At 40.2% G+C, this 19,636-nt stretch overlaps 1 protein-coding gene across 1 annotated transcript in view; it reads left to right on the forward strand.

The window, feature by feature from the left end:
• The window catches only part of pcnx2 (pecanex 2), a 34,359-nt gene that overhangs the window by 1,741 nt on the left and 12,982 nt on the right, over positions 1–19,636 (forward strand). Inside the window, exons 2-24 of the mRNA XM_030748687.1 lie at positions 36–238; positions 2,128–2,245; positions 2,341–2,377; positions 4,271–4,788; positions 4,900–5,094; positions 7,204–7,686; positions 7,778–7,955; positions 8,044–8,194; positions 8,329–8,471; positions 8,845–8,923; positions 9,194–9,329; positions 10,271–10,413; positions 10,653–10,806; positions 11,753–11,785; positions 12,202–12,373; positions 12,532–12,642; positions 13,067–13,158; positions 13,525–13,634; positions 13,901–14,009; positions 14,412–14,504; positions 14,605–14,755; positions 16,849–16,990; positions 18,602–18,779. Coding sequence (XP_030604547.1) covers positions 36–238; positions 2,128–2,245; positions 2,341–2,377; positions 4,271–4,788; positions 4,900–5,094; positions 7,204–7,686; positions 7,778–7,955; positions 8,044–8,194; positions 8,329–8,471; positions 8,845–8,923; positions 9,194–9,329; positions 10,271–10,413; positions 10,653–10,806; positions 11,753–11,785; positions 12,202–12,373; positions 12,532–12,642; positions 13,067–13,158; positions 13,525–13,634; positions 13,901–14,009; positions 14,412–14,504; positions 14,605–14,755; positions 16,849–16,990; positions 18,602–18,779 — 3,729 coding nt within the window. The remainder of the gene's footprint in view (positions 1–35; positions 239–2,127; positions 2,246–2,340; positions 2,378–4,270; positions 4,789–4,899; positions 5,095–7,203; positions 7,687–7,777; positions 7,956–8,043; positions 8,195–8,328; positions 8,472–8,844; positions 8,924–9,193; positions 9,330–10,270; positions 10,414–10,652; positions 10,807–11,752; positions 11,786–12,201; positions 12,374–12,531; positions 12,643–13,066; positions 13,159–13,524; positions 13,635–13,900; positions 14,010–14,411; positions 14,505–14,604; positions 14,756–16,848; positions 16,991–18,601; positions 18,780–19,636) is intronic.

Consider the following 19,636-nt stretch of genomic DNA (forward strand, 5'->3'; position numbering starts at 1 on the left):
ATGACTAGGCTCTTATCTTCCTTTCTTCTCCACAGGCCTTGCCTCCTACTACAATGGCTCTGAGCATCTACTGCTCCTCCATTACTGTCTTCTTCATCCTTATCAAGCTCGCCAACTATCGGCTGCACTTGATGTTCGACGAGGGTGAGGCAGTGGTCCGCAGCAGCCTCTCTGACCTCAGCAAGGCTCAGGAGAAGAAAAGTAATGCCTCAGACTCCCGCTTGCCTGCCAGCATCAGGTAAAAACCGAAAACAGAGTCAGTGGGATAAATCTGAAGTAGCTGAAAATACATACTAAAAAACAAATTATTAACAGATTATTTTTCTTTTGCCTTGAGCTGCTCCCCTACCCAGATAGCCATTACAAAATCTAGGCCAGAGGACTAAATCCCTAATGATACAGCTTAATTATTAACATAAAATTATACATTTAGGTTTGAGACCTAATTTTAAAAATAATGCCATCAATACTAAACATAGCAAAGCATCAGTCTCCATTTTAGCCCTCTCATTCTCTCTCTCGCTCTTTATGTGTCTCTGTATTTTTCTCCCTCTCTGTGAGATTGGATTACTTTCGTGATCAAGTGTCTCAAAGTGGGATACACTCTTTCTATTTTGTTTCAAAGACTCAAAGTACGGCTTTGGTGAGTGAGCGAGCTAATGAGGAGAGGTCAGTGATCTTCAGCCGGCCCCTCCACTGTGACACACTTGATCTGCACAGAGACAAGAAAATCTTGCTCTCTGTACGAATGTGTTTCATTTAATTGTGGTGAGATGAAAGGGGAAATCCAAACACAAGTATTTTTTCTACTTCCTTATCAGTATGAGTCACTGAGTCCTAGCATTTAAAATCTGACTATCTCTGAAAACGGTGCATTGACATAATTACTTCCATAGACATCTATCTCTACATCTCTGTGTCTGTTAAGCAGTGTCAACTATAAACTCCAAACCAGTTCTCACATCTTTTCAGTCGCCACCTTTTTTACCCAGATTACCTCCTGGAAATCTCACTTCCAGGAACTTTTTTTCCTTGAAAAGGATAAGCGGAAAAAATGGATGGATGGATGGAACTCCAAAGTTTTGTTCAGACTGTTATATATTAGTTAAATCATTCCACTGATGTAGCGATGGCTTGTTTTATGGCTTTTATATGTGGGCCTTTATAAAATCATAGTGACCAGGTTACATCTCAGCTGTCTCCGCCTCTCTTCAGAGATGTCAGAGCTATGAGTCTGTGTGTTTGTTTGACAGGTGGCATACACACACACACACACACACACACACACACACACACACACACACACACTGGGCAGCACAGCCACAATGGACAGGAAGAAGCCTGATCTTCAGTTACGTTCAGACAAATCTGTCAATGTGGCACCTTCCCGCAGGGTTGTGCGGAGGTGTGGGCAAATTTATTTGTGTTTTAGAACAATACCCACTGTGAAAAAAAAATCAGAAAATAACATTTTATTTCTGTGATTCACTGCTTTGTTCTCACTAATGCTGCTTACTCTGTTCATTCACCTTTTAGCTTGCTCAGCCACCACTCTCTTTGTCTTGCTCACTGAACCAGGAGTGAGAGAGAAAGGTGTGATATTGTGCTTACAAACAGTAATCAACTATTTCTGTAGTACACCTTAAAGCAGTTCCCAAATGGTCTGCCGTGAGGCAGCAAAACATCCCTTCTTAGAAAAAGATCAAAAGAGCTCTGGATCTGAATTGTGGGCAGCAAGGATGCTGGATTGTGTGAAAGTCATATGCTTGTGGAGCTTACTGCAAAGGAAAAGAAAGTTCGCATACTAAGGACGACACTCTTGCAAAGGGATTTTATGCTGAGTCCAAATGCTGCAAATGGGTAAAATATTACCATTGGAACTTAATTTAGACCCTGGTCCCTGTGGTGAAAATCTCAAAAGTCTCTTCCTTTTTTTCTGACGATTCTCTTGATTTTAATATACTGTGTATCACAAACATGGTGCTTCATGGTCTTGCCCTTTCTTACATTTCTGAAATTTTGCATCCCTGCTTTACGTCCTGGCAACCCCAGCAATTCAGCGGGTGCTACATTATTCACATTTTTACTCAACTACTTCTCTTTTCATCTCTTGTCTTTGTCCGTCAGGAAGAGCAGCACAGTCCCTGACAGTGTTGCCATGACTACATTGGCTCGGAAGCGTCCCAGTTCAGTGATCCAGGTGACCGTGAAACAGACTGAAACTGACCCGGGACTGATTGGGGTGGTGAGAAAAGGTTTAAATATTAACACCTGACAGCGAGATGATACTGCGTTATGTCTAAATTTTAATCCAGACCTTTTGAATTCTCTTCCATACAGGACTGCTCAAAGTCAGATGAGCTAAAGACTGTGGAAGGTAATGCTGATCTAAGATAAAACAATTAACTATTAAAGGAAAACCATCACAAATGCAGATGCCTCCATACAGAGCAAGATGAGAGGAGATTTTTAGCTAAATCAAACCTGATAAATTGGTAGTCTGAGCAACTGTTAAGACATTTTATAGGGAAAAATGGCAGGGTTGAGATGCTGTAGCTTCTTTCTGCAGTACTTCTTCAGATTGAAGTACTTCTATTGATTCACTAGTCAGACTGAGTGTATTGTACAAATTAATCTGTGTGACAACATTGTCAATGCCTCATTATAGTTTCTCTTAAAACAGAAATTATGTGCCAGGATTTCCTCTTTTTTTTGTCAATAAAGGGCTGTACTCAGCAGGTTTTACTATTTTACAGAAACGTGGACCTTAGCCCTGAGTTAGCCTGAGGTTAGGGTGGCTGGTATTAAATGAAGCCAGTGTTATTTTTGTAAAACAGTGTAACTTGTATTAAACTGATATAAGAGCAAAATTATGATAGGCATAACTTTATATAGAGAGCACTCTTCAATATCTTGGAGAGAGGTGTTAGACGTGGGCCCTTCTGTGTCTTTCACCTGTATTATATTCTAACTTATATTTTAATGATTCTGTGAAACATTACTGAAATGTAGATGTTAGATTGATGTCATTTCAAGACTGAATTAGTTTATTACTAAAGGATGTACTAAATTGTGATTTTTAATTAACAAGACACATTTTCAGATTGATTGGTTTTCTTGTCTTGCACTGATCCAAGTGAGCTGAGGTTCATTAGTATCAGGTTCTAGATCAGGATGTGGTGTCAAAAGGGTTAAATTTTTAGAAAGGTGAAAACAGCTCTGCTTTAAAATGACTGATAGGGATAACCGTGTACAGTTGAGTTTACATACAGTCATCATGGGCACGAATATAATGGTAATTTGGGGATTTTAATGATTTATTTGAACTGTTCTTTTTGGAGGGGGAAATGATTGTGCAGCATACATCTTTAATGACTTTAAAAATCAAGAATGGGGTGCACAAGTTTGAATTTATGTTGAGTATATGTAAACTTATGATCAAAACTGTAGATTTATTTTGTATTTTTGAATAGTGGAACCATAAATGGGGCCATCAAGATTTTATTTCATTTGCATTTCAATCTGTAGAGGTTTTTTTTTTTTTTTTTTTTTTTTGCAGCTGACATTAGCTTAACCTACAGAAACTTTAATAAGTCTGGCACCAAGGTACAAATGAATTACACACAGAGCAGTTTTTAGAAACAGGACTACCTTGTGGTTATGTGGAATGTTAAAAAATGGCTCAAACAAGAGACAAATGACTAAGAGATAAGCAAGCAAAAACTGAGTGAAGACAAGATGCAGTAAGTCAGCCAAAAGTGCAGTTCAACATTTAACTTTCACAACCAGTTCACTGTAACTGACACATTTCTTGTTTAGCATATTGTCAAAATGAGTCTGTCCCTCAAAGAAAACTCTTCCTTTTCCCTAATGCTTCTTACACAATCCAGACTGACAACTTCCTCCCAAGAAAAGACATCACAGGAGTAGCAGCCAGCCAACAAGACCAGCTGACTGCTTTCAGTAAATTTATGACCTAATGCACTGGTGATTAGTCAGAGCCCAGTCAGCTGATTAAAAAAAGGAATCAAAATCCTTGGGTGCACTGCATCAGATGATTGTGTAAAAATGATGCTTTCTGTTTTTAATAGTGGAAGGATAGATCTACACCTCCTGCAGTTCATTTTCCCCCAATGGGATGATATTTATCTAAACTAATAGTTTGTATTGTGTGAGTTATTGCTACAGCCAAAAATGACTATTTCCATTGCAGGATTTTAATATTCTACTTTAAATCAACAAATTGAATTTGCATTTCGTTTCATTCCAGAGCAGGGCAAAACTGCTGCAGAGGAGAGGCCTGTGGAGGGAGGCTTGCAGCCAAGCCCAGAGCCATCTCCGGATGATCTCTATAGCCCCAATCCAGACCAGGCGGCCCCCCTGCTGCAGGCCCAGCAGAGGCCCCCATCTCGAGCCGAAAGAGAGGAGATCCAGTCTGAATCTGCAGGTGCGACAGAGAAAATTGATACAGAAATACTTGAAACTGCAGCTGCGAAAGAAGGGATAGACATTAAGAGCTCTTTGACAGAGATTGACCAATCGGAGCAGGAAAGGACAGCGGAGAAAGACTCTGAACAAGACAGAATCGAGGAAAAAGACTCTGAGGATAAAGAGACTGCAGACATGGAAATAGCTGATGAAGGTTTGCCTCCATCCAAGGGAAGTGAAGATGAGAGCGAGGAGGAGTGTGAAGGTCATAAAGAGCCCTCAGATGCCAACAACAACTCACTGGAGACTCCCCGGGAGGACCAGGAGCATATCATTGATATCCCAGAATCTCCTGTACAGGTAGGCCTTGCAAACGTAAGACATGCTTAATCATTTTGAATTTGAAGGGCATGACTATTATGATTATTTTGTTCATCGTGGCTTCCTCCTGTCTCTGGTGTTGCCCGGTAGGCTGAGCCAGTGGAGGAAACATACTGTTCTGATGAGATTGAGGTGGTTCTGGTAGACAACTCTGGCCCTGGGCCTGTGCCAGCTCACTTAGATGAAAGTGACACAGTTAAGATCATCATCACCATGAGCTGTGACCCTCAGACTGCTGCTCAGTTGGAGGAGAGCGTCAAGCAGAGCCTTTTGGAGAATGCACAGGTCAGAATCAATTCAGTGCTCTCCCTGAAACACTTCTAAACATGTAATTATTTTCCTTATGTTGCTCCTGTTTACATAGCTTTTATAATGTTAAAATTATGTTATTCCACTACCCAATGGTATTGCATCATGATGGCCTCATCATATGATCAAATGGAAACATTCTAAATGTCACAGGCAGTTTTTTTTTTATTCAACTTCAGCAATATTTTCTATCTTTAGAACCCACAGGATCTCTCATAGATGTTAAAATACATTTTTGGTCAGCTGAAAAGAACCATGATAACAGATTTCACTTGAGCTGAACTAAAGTCAGGAGAAAAAATGGTGGCAGGAGAAGACAAATAAGTAGCAAGGCAGGAAAAACAGCTGCGAAAGCAAAAGAGGAAGTGGCATCAAGGGGTAACAAGGAAAAAAAATAAATTGATGGAAAAACCTGGTCATTCATTATATTCAGGGAGTCAGCTGACCTCATTTTTTGAGGAAATATACAGCTATTTAGTTCCAATCCCTCGAGTTCTCTTTGCATTGTTTCAAGCCAGTGGAAGTGGAAAGGCTCTTACTTTCACTATTAAACATAGTCCTGAGTTTATTTTTTACAAAGTGATTTCACCAAATGTTTAAGTAATCTCTGTGCATGATCACTGAAGATGTTTTTCTGACCACACATCTTCCTCGAAGATGATGGCTCACCACTATCCTCCCAGGTTTTAATTATGTGTTGGACAGTTCTTAACCCAGTATTAGTAGGTTCAGTAATCTCCATAGTGAAGCTTGATGAAGGCCACTAATTTGACCCTTCTGAAATGGTGCAACATTTTTCCATGACAATGGGATATGTCTTCTGGCATGTTTAAGAAATAAGAAGGTAGGCACTGTTTCAGGGTATTAGGGTTAAATAACCTGTTTCCACCCAATGTGTATTAATCACAGGAGCAATTATCCAGTGGAAGACTCTTACCTGTTTGCTTAGTTAAATCCAGGTGTTAACTTCTTTTGACCTGGCAGTGCATTTTATACACAAATGAATGAACAAGCAAGTCATTGTGAGTCCCCTGTCGGCTGTACTGTAGTCTCCAGCTCACTAAAGGTTGGTGGTTCAATTCCTGGCTGCACCAGCCTGCATGACAGAGTATCCTTGGGCAAGATACTAAACCCCAAGTTGCACTTGATGTGTTCATTAGAGTGTGTGTGTGTGTGTGTGTGTGTGTGTGTGTGTGTGTGTGTGTGTGTGTGTGTGTGTGTGTGTGTGTGCGCGCGTGCGTGTGTGTGCGCACACAAATGATAGAAAGCACTTAGATGTAGAAAGCCCTTGTGTGAATGGGTGAATGAGACATGCTGTATTTTCTGCTCATGTAGAGTAGAAAAGCACTATATGAGAACCAGTCCATTTACCATTTAGATTGCACTTTGATATAAATATAGAACTGTTGTGCAAAAAGGAAAGTATAGGACCTTGATGGAACTGGTTTATAAATCCTAAATAGGACCAATGATGGCCTTCACCATAATCTGTTGTTTTGCTAATCTCACTGTGAAATATAATATATATAAAACATACACTTGTCTGACATAGTGAAACACTCACAGGAAGGAAACAGAGCTTAAACCAAGCTCCTTCAGTGCTCTCGGGTTCATGCTGTAGACTCACCAAAGACAGGAGTAAGCAGTATAATTTGTTCCCAATTAAGTCAGACTATTATAAAAAAATTTATACAGGATCGATATGCTTTTTATGTGTTTATTGCATCTGTTTATTCTTTTATTTACTTTAAAATTGTGTAATGTCTTGTCTTTACTATTCCTTTTATATTTGTTTGGCTGTTAGCTGCAATCTCATTGCCTGTACTAGAGCTTAATAAAGATTGAACATGTCTATATGAGATGCAAAGCACAGCAGAATTTGACAGCACTGGTTAAGTAGATGTATTTGTAAGCCTACAAATGTATGTGAAATCCTAGATTTTGTATTCTGTGTGTGTTATAGTGTTCAGTTTCTCTGTGGTGCTGGCGGTGTGAAGGTTTGTCAAATAATGGCCTGATTTATGTCAGAGGTGTTGTTACATTCACGGGAAAGTACAAGTGACATGTCTCTGTGTGCCCTGCAAGGCTCAGAAGGATGCAGGAGAAAGTCACATCAAGATCCCTGTCATCACCTTCGACTCCCCTGAAGAGGAGAATCAGAAGCCGGAAGGGGGAGAGGAAGTGACTTGCTCAGAGGATGACCCCACCCCGAAACAGCAAATGACTACAAGCCAAAGTGAAGAGTTTCACTTGTGCAGAGAAACCACCAGCTCTGAGTCGACCACACTTGATTGTCCAGATCCAGAGCAGAAACCTCTCTGTCTGCAAATCACCGCCGACAGCACACCGAGCCCACAGCTGACAAATGATAACAGCTCGTCAGGTATTGATGTCCACTCCCACCCAGATGACACAGACCCTCTGGAACCAAATGTGGACTCAAAAGGGTTCCTGCGTCTGCCCCAAACTCTGGGCCGCTACGGACCTGGTGGGAGGACTCACATCCGAGGGCTGAGCATGGACAGCGGGAAAGATGCGGTTCTTCTTTCAGACCGCTCACACAACACAGTACGTTGGTAGTTTTTACCTTTTGTATTTCTGTGTCCGTTTTGGGAATGATCACCCATAAAACACACAAATATTTCTCACTTCCTATCAGACTACCATGACCAGTTCCAAATCAGACCTGGAGGCAAAGGAGGGTCAGATTCCCAACGAATCAAACTTCTTGGAGTTTGTTTCCTTGTTGGGATCCCTGAGTACCAGAGGGGGAGGTGGCGGTACACAGGAAGAGGTGAAGTCAGAGCGCAAAGAGGAAGTAGAAACTGCAGAGGAAGGTGACTATAGCTAGATAGTTAGGGTTTCATTTTAAAGGTAGAAAATGTTCATTTGATTTAAAAATGTTTCCATTTTCTTCATGTACAGAGAATCAAAGTGCACTTTCCAGACCAGATGAAACAGTATCAGAGACCAACACCAACAACAAACCAGAGAGACCCAAACCACCCACCAGTCTGCCTACCAACACACTACAGGCTATACCGCCTACACAGATCCCAATAGTCTCTCCTGACAGGTAAGCGTGACTTTAGATTCACATGTTTCTGTAAAAATGTTCAGCTGATTTCACACACATAAGCACATATTTATAGCACTTATATAATCTAATAGCATACAGGATCTCCAGCTAATTTTGGTTCTTGTCTGCAGTCCACAGACAGACAGAGAAAAGGATCCAGATTATGATTCCCTTCCCTCGCAAACGTCTCAATCTGAGAGCTCCATGCTGCAGGTCATCTGCAGACCAGAGGCTACCAACAAAGAAGAGGCCTACACCTTTCATACTGTTCACCGTAAGCAGCTAGCCTTGTTTAGAGTGCCTTATCTTTCTGTTAGTTCTTGGAAATTTAATGTATTTTGTGCAGGAGATAACTAAGCTTCATGTACTCACAATCAAAAACCATGTGCTGTTAATAAGCTCAGTCAGTATCTGGGGTGGTCTAATAATATTATGATCTTCTATGCAAGTACACTGTGTGTGCGTGGGAGGCATTTCCAGCAGCTGATAGCATTTTGTAGATTATATGACATTTTCCTGGAATGGCTTCAAGATTTTCAGCCCTTCAGTCTCAGATGGCTGCAATGCTAAACAAATCCCGCACATCAGCTAATATTATCAAAACAGAACGTGTCTGACTAGTTCATTGTGTCTGTTTGTATCACCAGGAGACAGGCCTCGTAAGCTGTATGCAGAGAGAGCTCTCAACCTGCCGCTCGGAGCAGAGCTCATTACCGGCAACATGTGGTACTGCTGTTATATCTTCATTTCACGCTCCTCTCATGCCCCTCTTCATCATCCGTTCATCATTCCTACAACAAATTATCTCTTGTGACAATTTTTTTCTCCATTTTTCTTTACCTGCATATTGTTTTGAACTGCTTCCAAGAGCTTATCTTAACATCATCTTACCTCGGTGCTTATTTCCGGCCTCTCCTAAACTATAATCTCTGACTGTATAATCAGGTTTATTCCACATACTCACAGCCTCCACTGTGTTTGTTTACGTGTCTTCAGTGACCTGCTGTCAACTTCCTCCAACTCAGAGTGTCAGGACGCCCTGGTTGGCGGTCACAGTGACTGCCCTTTCCAGCGACGCATCATCCCTGCACACAGGCTTCGGCCACGAAGGACGCACCCTGAGATCTTCCAGGTGTCGATCTCCTTTTTACATTTTTTTTTAAAACTTTGCAAACCAGTATTATCTATGAGCTACTATATCTGATATGAAAGGATTAAATACAAACCACTGCCTAGCACCCACCTACCAACGGGCTAAAGTGATCCATTTGTAGCATTTACAGGAATGGGTGAGTGTGTCCAAACTTTTGACTGGCACTGTATGCACCTATAAGACCTTGTGATTTTATGAGAATAACATCTAATTTAGCCAATTCTGAATAACTCAGTTTTGATATTGTCAAGGTATGTCTGTGTGGGAGACTCGGGAGACAGAACGTAAAATCAAAAAGACAAATTTAATGCTGTACAAAGCCAGAACACCGAGGATGGTCATGGATGGGTCTTCCAAACTGCCCAGTACTAAGTCATATTTTGCTTGGGGATCAAATACTTATTTCACTCAGTGAAATGCAAATCCATTGATATTCTCATTCTCCATTAATATAAAACTACTATAAAAATTAGAGACTGTTCATTTTTTAGAAGTAAGGAATCTTACAACTTTAGCAGGAGATCAAATAATTATTTCCAGACTGTACATTAGAATAATACCTTTTTTTCAGTTGGCATTTCTGCTTGTTAATTCCTGATTAATCAACTAATTGCTAACCCCAATTAATGTTTTCTCTTTGTCAGGCTGTAGTAGTAGCCATAAGATCAGTCGTGAATCACATCTGGATCCAGACGAGTGTGGATTAATGCCTAGATTGAAACTGAAACATCAAATGATTATGAATGAATCAGGACTGCACCTCTTTATGTGCGATCGGCTTCATTACAAAGACTGCATTTTGAATAATGGGGGATTATGTAGGTTTCTAACAGCAGACTGTTTTTGTTTTCTACATGGTTGCAGTTGAATTGATGCAGGTGTAAGTTGCTTATGTCTGTGTGCCTGTGTGTGTGTGCCAGGAAGAGGACTCTTTGGATGACTCTTCAGAGACGTCCACTCAGGAGAAGCCAAGCAGGAAAATTTACTACAAACTCAAACTGTTTCCTGGGAAGTGGATCAACATCTTATATGACCGACTCACCCTGCTTGCCCTTTTGGACAGGTAACAGACAAAACCTGACTCTTCTGTTTACACTTTGAAAATAAAATGTGGTTTAGGTTCAAAATTTTACAGATGGGCTTTGATATTTTCTGTGAAACTGAATAAAACTGCTGCATTACTTTGCATTAAACACCATGTCATGTCATGGTGCTTTTCCTTATAAGGTATTAGAAGCTCTGTTGTGACCTGTCTCTAACGTTTGCATGTGCTGCTTTTTTTTTCTTTTTTTTTTTAAATAGAAACCAGGAAGTTCTGGAGAATCTAGTTGCAGTCTTCATGGCCTTCCTGGTTTCCTTTCTGGGTTTTGTGCTTCTCAACCATGGGTGCTTCAAAGACTTCTGGATCTTCCAGTTCTGCCTGGTCATCGCCAGCTGCCACTACTCATTACTGAAGGTAAAGCAAATTACAAACTGTCTTTAAGGTAGTAAATTGCATGTTGGTTTATTGTAGTCTTGAGCTATTATTCACTCAGTCACAAGTGGCTGAATGAACATACTGTATACTTGAATATTTAGCAGTTAAATCAAACTGTGAGGGGAAAACCCAACACCAAGTTGTCACCTCATTAAAAAGTTCAGCTTGTGCTGAATTTAAGGAATAACGTGTGAGGTCAAAATATGAGCCATGGGGACCAAATATAGACAAAAAGTAAAACTGACTTCAGTCCTGCCAGTTCCTGTTTGCGCCCACTCACTTCCTCTCTGTTGAAATGGAGCAAAGTGTGCACACTAATTTAGTCAGTCAACTGCTTTATAGACACACACCAACTACTGTATCACATCATAAACCAAACACACCATCCCAATTTGGGAATCCATTTAAGCTGCAAATTGGCCATTCTTCCTTTAGACATGTTACTGCCATGTGTCTGCACCTCTGCCAGCTGGTTCTCTGCCTGTTATTGTGGTGGAGGGTTTGTGTGTCCTGGTGATGCCACACCCTACCGTCTTTATTTATAAAAGCACTTTAAAACAACCACAGCTGACACAAAGTGCTGTACATAAGAATCAACAAGGTTTAAAACATACAAACAAATGGAAAAAAAATAACAGTGGGCAGTGTTACCTTGCTGGGATTGAGGATACCGAGGCCTCACCCTGAAGCCAGGCCCGGTGGAGGAGCTCATCAGTGAGCATCTGGTGGTCAGACTGGTGGTGTCCCCCTGGAAAAGCTAGATGAGGTGGCTGGGGAGAGGGAGGTCTGGGCCTCTCTGCTTAGACTGCTACCCCCATGACCCAGACCCAGATAAGCAACAGAAAATGGATGGATGTTATCTGACTAAAGTTGGTATTACCGTTGCTGTTTTTAATATACTGCCTTTTATGGGCTTGTTTTGCAGAGTGTTCAACCAGATGCAGCTTCACCAACGCATGTAAGTTTATTTCTTTGTTAGTGGAAAAAGTCCTGGAAAAAATAAAAATTAGGCTGTATGATAATTACCAACAATTTGAAAACACTGCATCCATGTTGTCTGTGCGTGTAACTGCTCTTCCTCTTCACTGTCGCAGTCTGACATATGACATATTATGAGTTTCAAAACAGTTCCTTTTTTCCATATGAATAATTTTGCTGTGTTTTGACTGATGAACCTGGAGTGTGACTACAGAGGATCTGACCTATTTGACACTGTGATAGTTGCTATGTTACTGTGAAAACACAGGAAAGTTTAAGAAATATAGGGATGCAGCCTAGCACAACTGCTGCTAGCACTGTTTAGGTGTAAGTCTTATTTTGCTGTGATGGAAATCAGGGTGAATCTTTTCATGTGGCATCCTTCTGCATCTCCAGGGTCACAACCAACTGGTGGCCTACAGCCGAGCAGCCTACTTCTGCATTTTCTGTGCTCTGATCTGGCTGCTGGAGCAGCTGCTGAGGAGGAAGGACCTGCCCATCTCTACCCTGTATGGAGTCACCATCGTCTGTTATGATGTACTGCGCTTCTTACGAGACCTCCTAGTGGGTAGGGATAAATAACAGGAGAAAACATGCAGACCTTCCTGCAGTTGCTTTTACGCAGCACACATTTATATTTTTATTCTTTATACTTTTTATTTTATATAAATATTTTTTTTCCTTGACAAATACTCAGAAATGTCTTTTGTTTTATGCATTAAACAGGTTTTACCTACTGCTTCCCAGTCACCTTCCTTGTGGGCCTTTTCCCTCAGATCAACACCTTCACCATCTACCTGCTGGAGCAAATCGACATGCACTTTTTTGGAGGAACAGGTTTCTAACCTCTTGATTTCAGCATTGCTTGTGTCAGTTAATCCAGATCCTAGAAATATTTATACTATAAACTGTAACTTTTGGCTGCTTCTGTGTATTTGTTACTCTGGTTTGATGCCTACATGTGTATTTATTAGGAGTTTTAACACTTAAAAAAAATCTGCCGTGCTTCATTGTGTAGCCATAATTTAATCAGATTTGATTGACAGTTATAATCAGATTATCGTGTTGTTAAATCTTGACTGATGCATGAAACCTGACTCAGTATTCTGTCTTTATGCATTAAAACACTCGTACAAAGTAAGAAGGAAATTGAAAGAACAGTTTTAAGGGGCTTTGAGTAAATCAGAATCTCCTGAGTTTAGTTTGCTGGTGTTTAGAAGTGCTGCATGTATTTTTAAACTCTCTAATTTGTGTCTCTCAGCTGCTACCAGTCTTATTTCTGCGATCTACAGTATCTTGCGCAGTCTGATTGCTCTGTCTCTGCTTTATGGCTTTTGTTTCGGCGCTCTCAAGGTAGGAAACAAAACAGAAAGAGCACTTACAGGATGTAAATTTTGTTATCATCTTTGGTCCTTTTTCCTTTACTGTTGAACTCATTTTGTGCTCATGGTCACCCCCTTGGTTAAAGGAGTAGGGGGAATCGTGTAGTTCAGGTACAGGGATTTTTACTGATGGAACTAAAATGAGCTTCAGTAAAATACAAAAAGTGCTGCTAGTCATCCTTGACAGTAACTACAGGACTGTATCTGGGGGGAGAAACTTTTGAAACTTTTCTTTTTTTTTTTAAAGTAACAGCTTTAAAAAAAAAAAAGAAGTGCATGTCACACATATTCATGTTTCTATGTGCATGTTTGTGTATGTTTTTGCTTTTGCTTACAGGAGCCATGGGATGAGCAGCACACACCAGCCCTGTTCTCTGGTTTCTGTGGCCTTTTAGTGGTGCTCTCCTATCACCTCAGCCGACAGAGCAGCGACCCTTCTGTACTTGTGTAAGTATCACGGTGTGTGTGGGTGTGTGTACGCATGTGCAATAGTTGCATGCAAACCCCCTCTTGTGCTTTAAAAATAATATAGATGGTTGAAGACTCAGATGAAAAAATGCTGATACTAAAATAACTATCACTCAACCTTTACTTTGATTCTGCAGAAGTTTTATTTCAAGCTGTTAAAAATAAATAAATTCTGTTATTATCTGCCTATTGTTATCGGTCATGACTAAGCTCCCATTTTGCCCATGTAAAATACTTATTTACAGATCTCTGATCAAGTCAAAGATAATGCCTGCTCTTGTGGAGAGTGATGAAGAGGAGGAGGGTGATACGAACATTAAAGATCCTCTGCCTGAGAAACTGCAGAATTCCATGGTAACAATATTTACCGTCATATCAGTGAAGGATGGTGAGGTTCAGGTTATTACAGCACAACCTCACAGCATTGTCAGTACTCATTAACTCTGAATTTAAACTGAATTTATACTATGTGTATACTGTGTGAACGTGAAAATAATGAATCAGCATTTGTGCCGATCACCGTGTGTGATTAAAGAGAATTATGCATCAGAGAACGCAAACCTCGCATCGCCTTTTACAGTATTAATGGAGATTGTAAAGCTCTTAACTCTTCCCATGCTGCCGCGCCTTTGATCTCCACAAACTGACGGCTCAGCGCAGATAGTCAGAAATAATCACATACCTAAATGAGCCGGATATGCATTTTCATGTGGATTATGAATGATTGCAGCTGTCTGTCCCTCTTGTGCTCTGCAGAAAGAGATTCTGCTGTCGGATGTCATTGTGTGCTCTGTTGCCTACATCCTGACCTTCGCCATCACCGCAAGTACCGTGTTTCTGTCTCTCAAGGTGGCCCAACTCGTTTTCTCCTTTATACACTGCATTCTACTTTTGATCTCTTCTACTACCTCTAGAACTTTATTTTTTGTTTTTATATACCTGTGTGCAGCCCTTTGTGACCATAGTGCTATATGCTCTGGCGGGCACCGTGGGGTTTGTAACCCACTACCTGATCCCCCAGCTGAGGAAGCATCACCCTTGGTTGTGGATCTCCCATCCAGTCCTCAAGACCAAGGAGTACTACCAGTTTGAACCCAGAGGTCAGCATGCCTACTGTATACAGTTAATAATTGAGTATGTGCACTCAAACACCAAGGCTGTACAGTTAGAGTAACTGCAGTCAATCAGTTATAAAACTGCAGACTCATCATGCATGCAGCATGGTCCCACTATGTAATAATTAAAGCAAGTACATGGGATAAATCATGCACAGAGGAAATAATATGACAACCACATTAAAAAATATCAGCTAAGTGGAAACCTGGTGGACCCAAGAGTAATGAATGAGTAATGGCTCGTAATGAATTAAATAAAGGTAGGTTTTCAGTCTCTTTAAAGTCGGAATTTGCTTCTTTATTATGTAATGGGAGGCCACTCTGGAGATAATACTACATTAGGGAAATATATCAGCATCAGGAGAGCAAATGGGCATGCTGGTCTATATGACACAATTAGCTGAGTCAAGGCATGGCAATATAAGTTGCCAATCAGCGTTAACCTGAGCAGGCAGTGAGTGTAAGAGTGTAAAAAAGATAAAAAAAAATAAATAAATAAAAAACAGCTTTACAAACCATTCTTTTGAAAAGCAAAAGCAAATTACCCAAACACATTTTGAGACATAAGTCACTCTGGAGTTGCATCAGCAAGGATCATCTGGCACGAAAAACCTGCCAAATCCAATGTGGAGCTCCTTACTGTGGCGACCTCTGGTGAATAAGGGAGCAGCTGAAGGTATTGTTTTATGCTTTTTTTTTTTTTTAAACTCTTTATTTTCAGACAGCAGTTTATGTTTACAAAGCAAATAACGGAACCTGCATAATGTCCTGCCCTCATTCGTCCATGGGGTTTTTTTAAAAAAATATTTTTATTTGGCCTTTTCACAGCTTTATTGACAGTTTTTCACAGTGGAGAGAGACAGGAATGTGGGAGGAGAAACAAGGAAGACATGTGGTAAAGAGCGACAGGCCGAGGCTCGAACCTGAGCCGACCGCACTGCCATGCGGCATACACAGTTGCCTGCTCACCCCCTGAGCCACCCTGGCGCCCCTGTCCGTGGGTTTTTACAGAATATGGGAACTTTGTATATTTTCGGAGAGATAAAGTGCGCACACAAATTAATGAGGAGTTTATCAGAGGGAGTTTGAAGAAACTGCAGAGGTAGATCAGTATTAAGGATGCTTTTTAACGCGTTATGAATTTCTGCCTAAATAGGCCTCATCATTGGGCATTCCCAGAATATATGCCAACCCACATTACCTCCAACATTTAGAATATCGTTCTGCAAACTGGGCTTTCTGTTTTCATGTGATAAATAAACAAATTAAACATTTCCAGGGCACAGGAGCAGCTGAAAGAAGCTTTTTTGTGTTATTTAACTATAAAATGAACTCTCCTTTTTAACCTCTTACTATAGTATCCAACATTTTGTGTAATTAAACTAGAATATAAGAGGACATTACAGTAATCAAGTCTGGAAGAAAAAAAAAGTGGATTCGTGTTTCAGCAGTTATCTATATGACTATATAGATCACATTTTAGCAACATTACTAGTTATTATTATTATTATTATTATTATATTAGGAAAAGAAGAAGAATTAGTGATAGGCTTGGGTAAGACTAGAAAGTCACAGAAGCATCCAAAAAGGTTTTAGTCATTAAGGTGCTACAATCGACCTGTGATAGACCATCATGCTGATTTTATTTATTTATTTTTTAATATTCAGACATTTTTGGAGTGAAATTTAAAGGTTTGCTGTTTCTGTTGGTCAGTCCATTCTGAAATATCTACACAACTGCTGGATTGCTTTGCCCTTATGTTTTTGGGAAATGAGTTGGTGTGGATGGATTTTCCTGTAGCTCCACCAGCAGGTCAGACTCTGAGACTCTGACTTTTTTCCAGTAAAATATTTCCTCCCTGCTAAATAAATTGGTGCAATTTGTATAAACTTATATTATTTCCAGGTTAAGATTTAGCATTTTCTTTTCATCAATATTTTGACATATCAATATGGCTTCCTGTGCTGAGTAACAACTTGAAAAATATGCTTGTAGAAACCCTGCACGAGCTCCCTCTGTGTTCTAGAAACTCATGCTTCTGATCTGTTCATGGTTTTTCATCTTTCTTGTGTTACAGAAGACGCAGTGCTTATGTGGTTTGAGCGTTTGTACGTGGGGCTGCTGTGCTTTGAGAAATACGTGGTGTACCCCGCCATCGTGCTGAGCGCACTCACTAATGACGGCTTTGCCCTCAGTCACCGCAAGAAGCTGGGAATCCAGTAAGTGGACCACAAAAAACACACAGCATCGCATTTAAGGTTCAAGATTCAGGATTTTAATTATCATTATTTTCTAGTGTAACCTGTGTTTTTGTAGCTGCAGTTTACAAAGGTCTCACGCAGGCAGTCACTAAGTTGCTGTTGAGAAAAGAGCACAGCTTTAAGGAGACACTCGCTGAATGCACGTGATGTGTGACTGTTCAGAACGTGGCTTTGCAAAACGTGGCAGAGTGTGGCTTCTCAAATGCAATAAATATAATAATAAGCCTCTTTTTGCTTATTATCAGTCCAGAGTGTAATTTGAAAAACAGCAACAGATACTGGCAATTTGTTTGACAATTCTGCCTCATCAAAACTACAGATAAGAGAATAAATAGCAGCCATAGAACAATGAATCACTGATGGTAGTGGTATTGAAGCTTTTCTAATAACTCTCAACTGTGACTACCAAACTTGATGTTACTCTTTGTAGTAGTAGGTGTGCCAAAATGTGTTTTTTTTTTTAAAATAACAAATATAACTGTACTATGAAGCAGGATTTTGTATTATCCAGGTAACTTCAGGGATAACCCTGATTTTTCTGTACTATGAAGGTGATTGGCTTTTTACCGGGGTATATCACCATCATAACTTATGCTGCAAACATAGCCTGCTCTGGAGCAGGTTCTGTTAGAGATTAGAGATCAGCAGTTATGAAACTGCCGCCTACTGACCAAACACTTCTCTGGAAAATAGTGTCACCATTCCTGGAAGATGCCTCTGTGTATAGATGGTGGGAGGGTCCCTGATGAGCAGCAGTAATAAATATAGATTCTTAGATGCAAATTTATTCTTTGAGTTTTACAACAGACTTTAATATACAACCCTAAAACAGAGCACCTATTTGTACTTGATGACTTTATATCACATTTGCACTTAGATTAAGCCTACATTTGAATTCTGTTTTATATTTATTCTTTATTTGCTCGCTGACCATTAAACACTGCTGAGGCTGCAGCTTAAAATAATGAAAGCGGTCTTTTTTTCATTTAATGAAATGCTTGATTATAGTCCATCAAATTCTCCTGTGTCTTGATGATAGAGTGGCGATATTGACAGGTCTGTTTACTTAAACACTGCGTTTTTCCTGGCTTTCCTTCCTGGTTTCAAATAGGCTAAACTTTATTAATATAATAGATCTTTTCCAGTACATACACATTAATGCAGTGGTTTTAGTGCTAAACTACTGTACAGTGATGTCCCTCTCACACACACTCATATACTGCTCTGTCTGCAGCAGTCTGTATTATGTGCTCAAACTTTTCATATTCTTCCAATAGTATACTTTTATTTTCTTTTGTAAAATCAGTTGCTCTGTTGCCTGTGCACTTAACCATATTTGTGATTAGTGAGATGCTGCCCGCGTCACTTCTTTCACGTGAACAATCAGAGGAAATATTTAGTAAACTTGGCGAGTAGATAACCTGCTTATCCTGCTTGCCGAAGTGAGGATTAGTTTATCCAGATAAAAAGATATCCTGGGTATATTGAACTTGATTTGTAGTATAAGGCCCACCATGGGGGGCTCAAAGAAGGAAGTGGGTTTTAATCTGTTGTTTGTGCCTCCTCCAGCTGTGATGTTCTCCTGACGACAGTTGCCGGACTGAAGCTCCTGCGTTCATCCTTCTGCGACCCCAGCTTCCAGTTCCTCACTCTGCTCTTTACACTCATTTTCTTCCACTTTGACTGTCCGCGTGCCTCTGAGAGCTTCCTGCTGGACTTCTTCATCATGTCTATTGTATTCCACAAGGTAAAAGAATGATGATTCCCGGAGACTGTGTGTGTGTGTGTGTGTGTGTGTGTGTGTGTGTGTGTGTGTGTGTGTGTGTGTGTGTGTGTGTGTGTGTGTGTGTGGGGTGATACTAATCAGGTCTGACTTTACTAGGGGAAGCTCTATACTGCATGATTTAATTTTAGTTTTGGTCTGAATAGAGGATTTGATTTGATAGAAACTAAAAAAAAAATTCTTCCTGGTGCTTTAACTCTGGACAACATGAGAGAATGCAGCAGGCTGAAATACAGTTATCTCCAACATATAATAGTTTGTGGGTATAGAAATAAGCAGATACTCATGAGAGCAGAAGCAAAGTCACAGAGAAGGGAGGGGGGGCATCCTAGCTGATGTTAATTTTCTGGTGTTGTACATAATAGTTAGGACTCAAATCCTACCTGGTAATTTACTCACTAAGTTTATGCCACAGCTTAGTTGGTCATCACAGAGGGTGCTTGGTCTGAGAAAATATAATGATTAAAAGACTGAATGTCTTGGCCGTAGGCTTAAAATTGTTGGCAACCCTTTTAAAAGGGATCCTTAATAAAAATGGTAACTTTAAACTGATTGAGAGCAACAAAAACATATTTTCATTTTACACATGTATATTTTGTCTTTTTTAAGCTACTGCTGACAGAAACCAAATAAAGTGTTGCTGAAATATGACACCATTAACAGACTTACCTTTTGTGTTTTTGTTAATATGTGCGTCTCATGAGCCGTGCAGAATAATTAGACTGCATATGCAGTTGGTGCGTTAAATAATGATTTAGCATCCGTTTAATACAGTCACTGCTGTTTGGCTCTCAGAGGACTGACTGTGTGCTTCTCTTTCT

Source organism: Archocentrus centrarchus, chromosome 15 (assembly GCF_007364275.1).
Source record: "Archocentrus centrarchus isolate MPI-CPG fArcCen1 chromosome 15, fArcCen1, whole genome shotgun sequence".
NCBI classification, from domain to species: domain Eukaryota; kingdom Metazoa; phylum Chordata; class Actinopteri; order Cichliformes; family Cichlidae; genus Archocentrus; species Archocentrus centrarchus.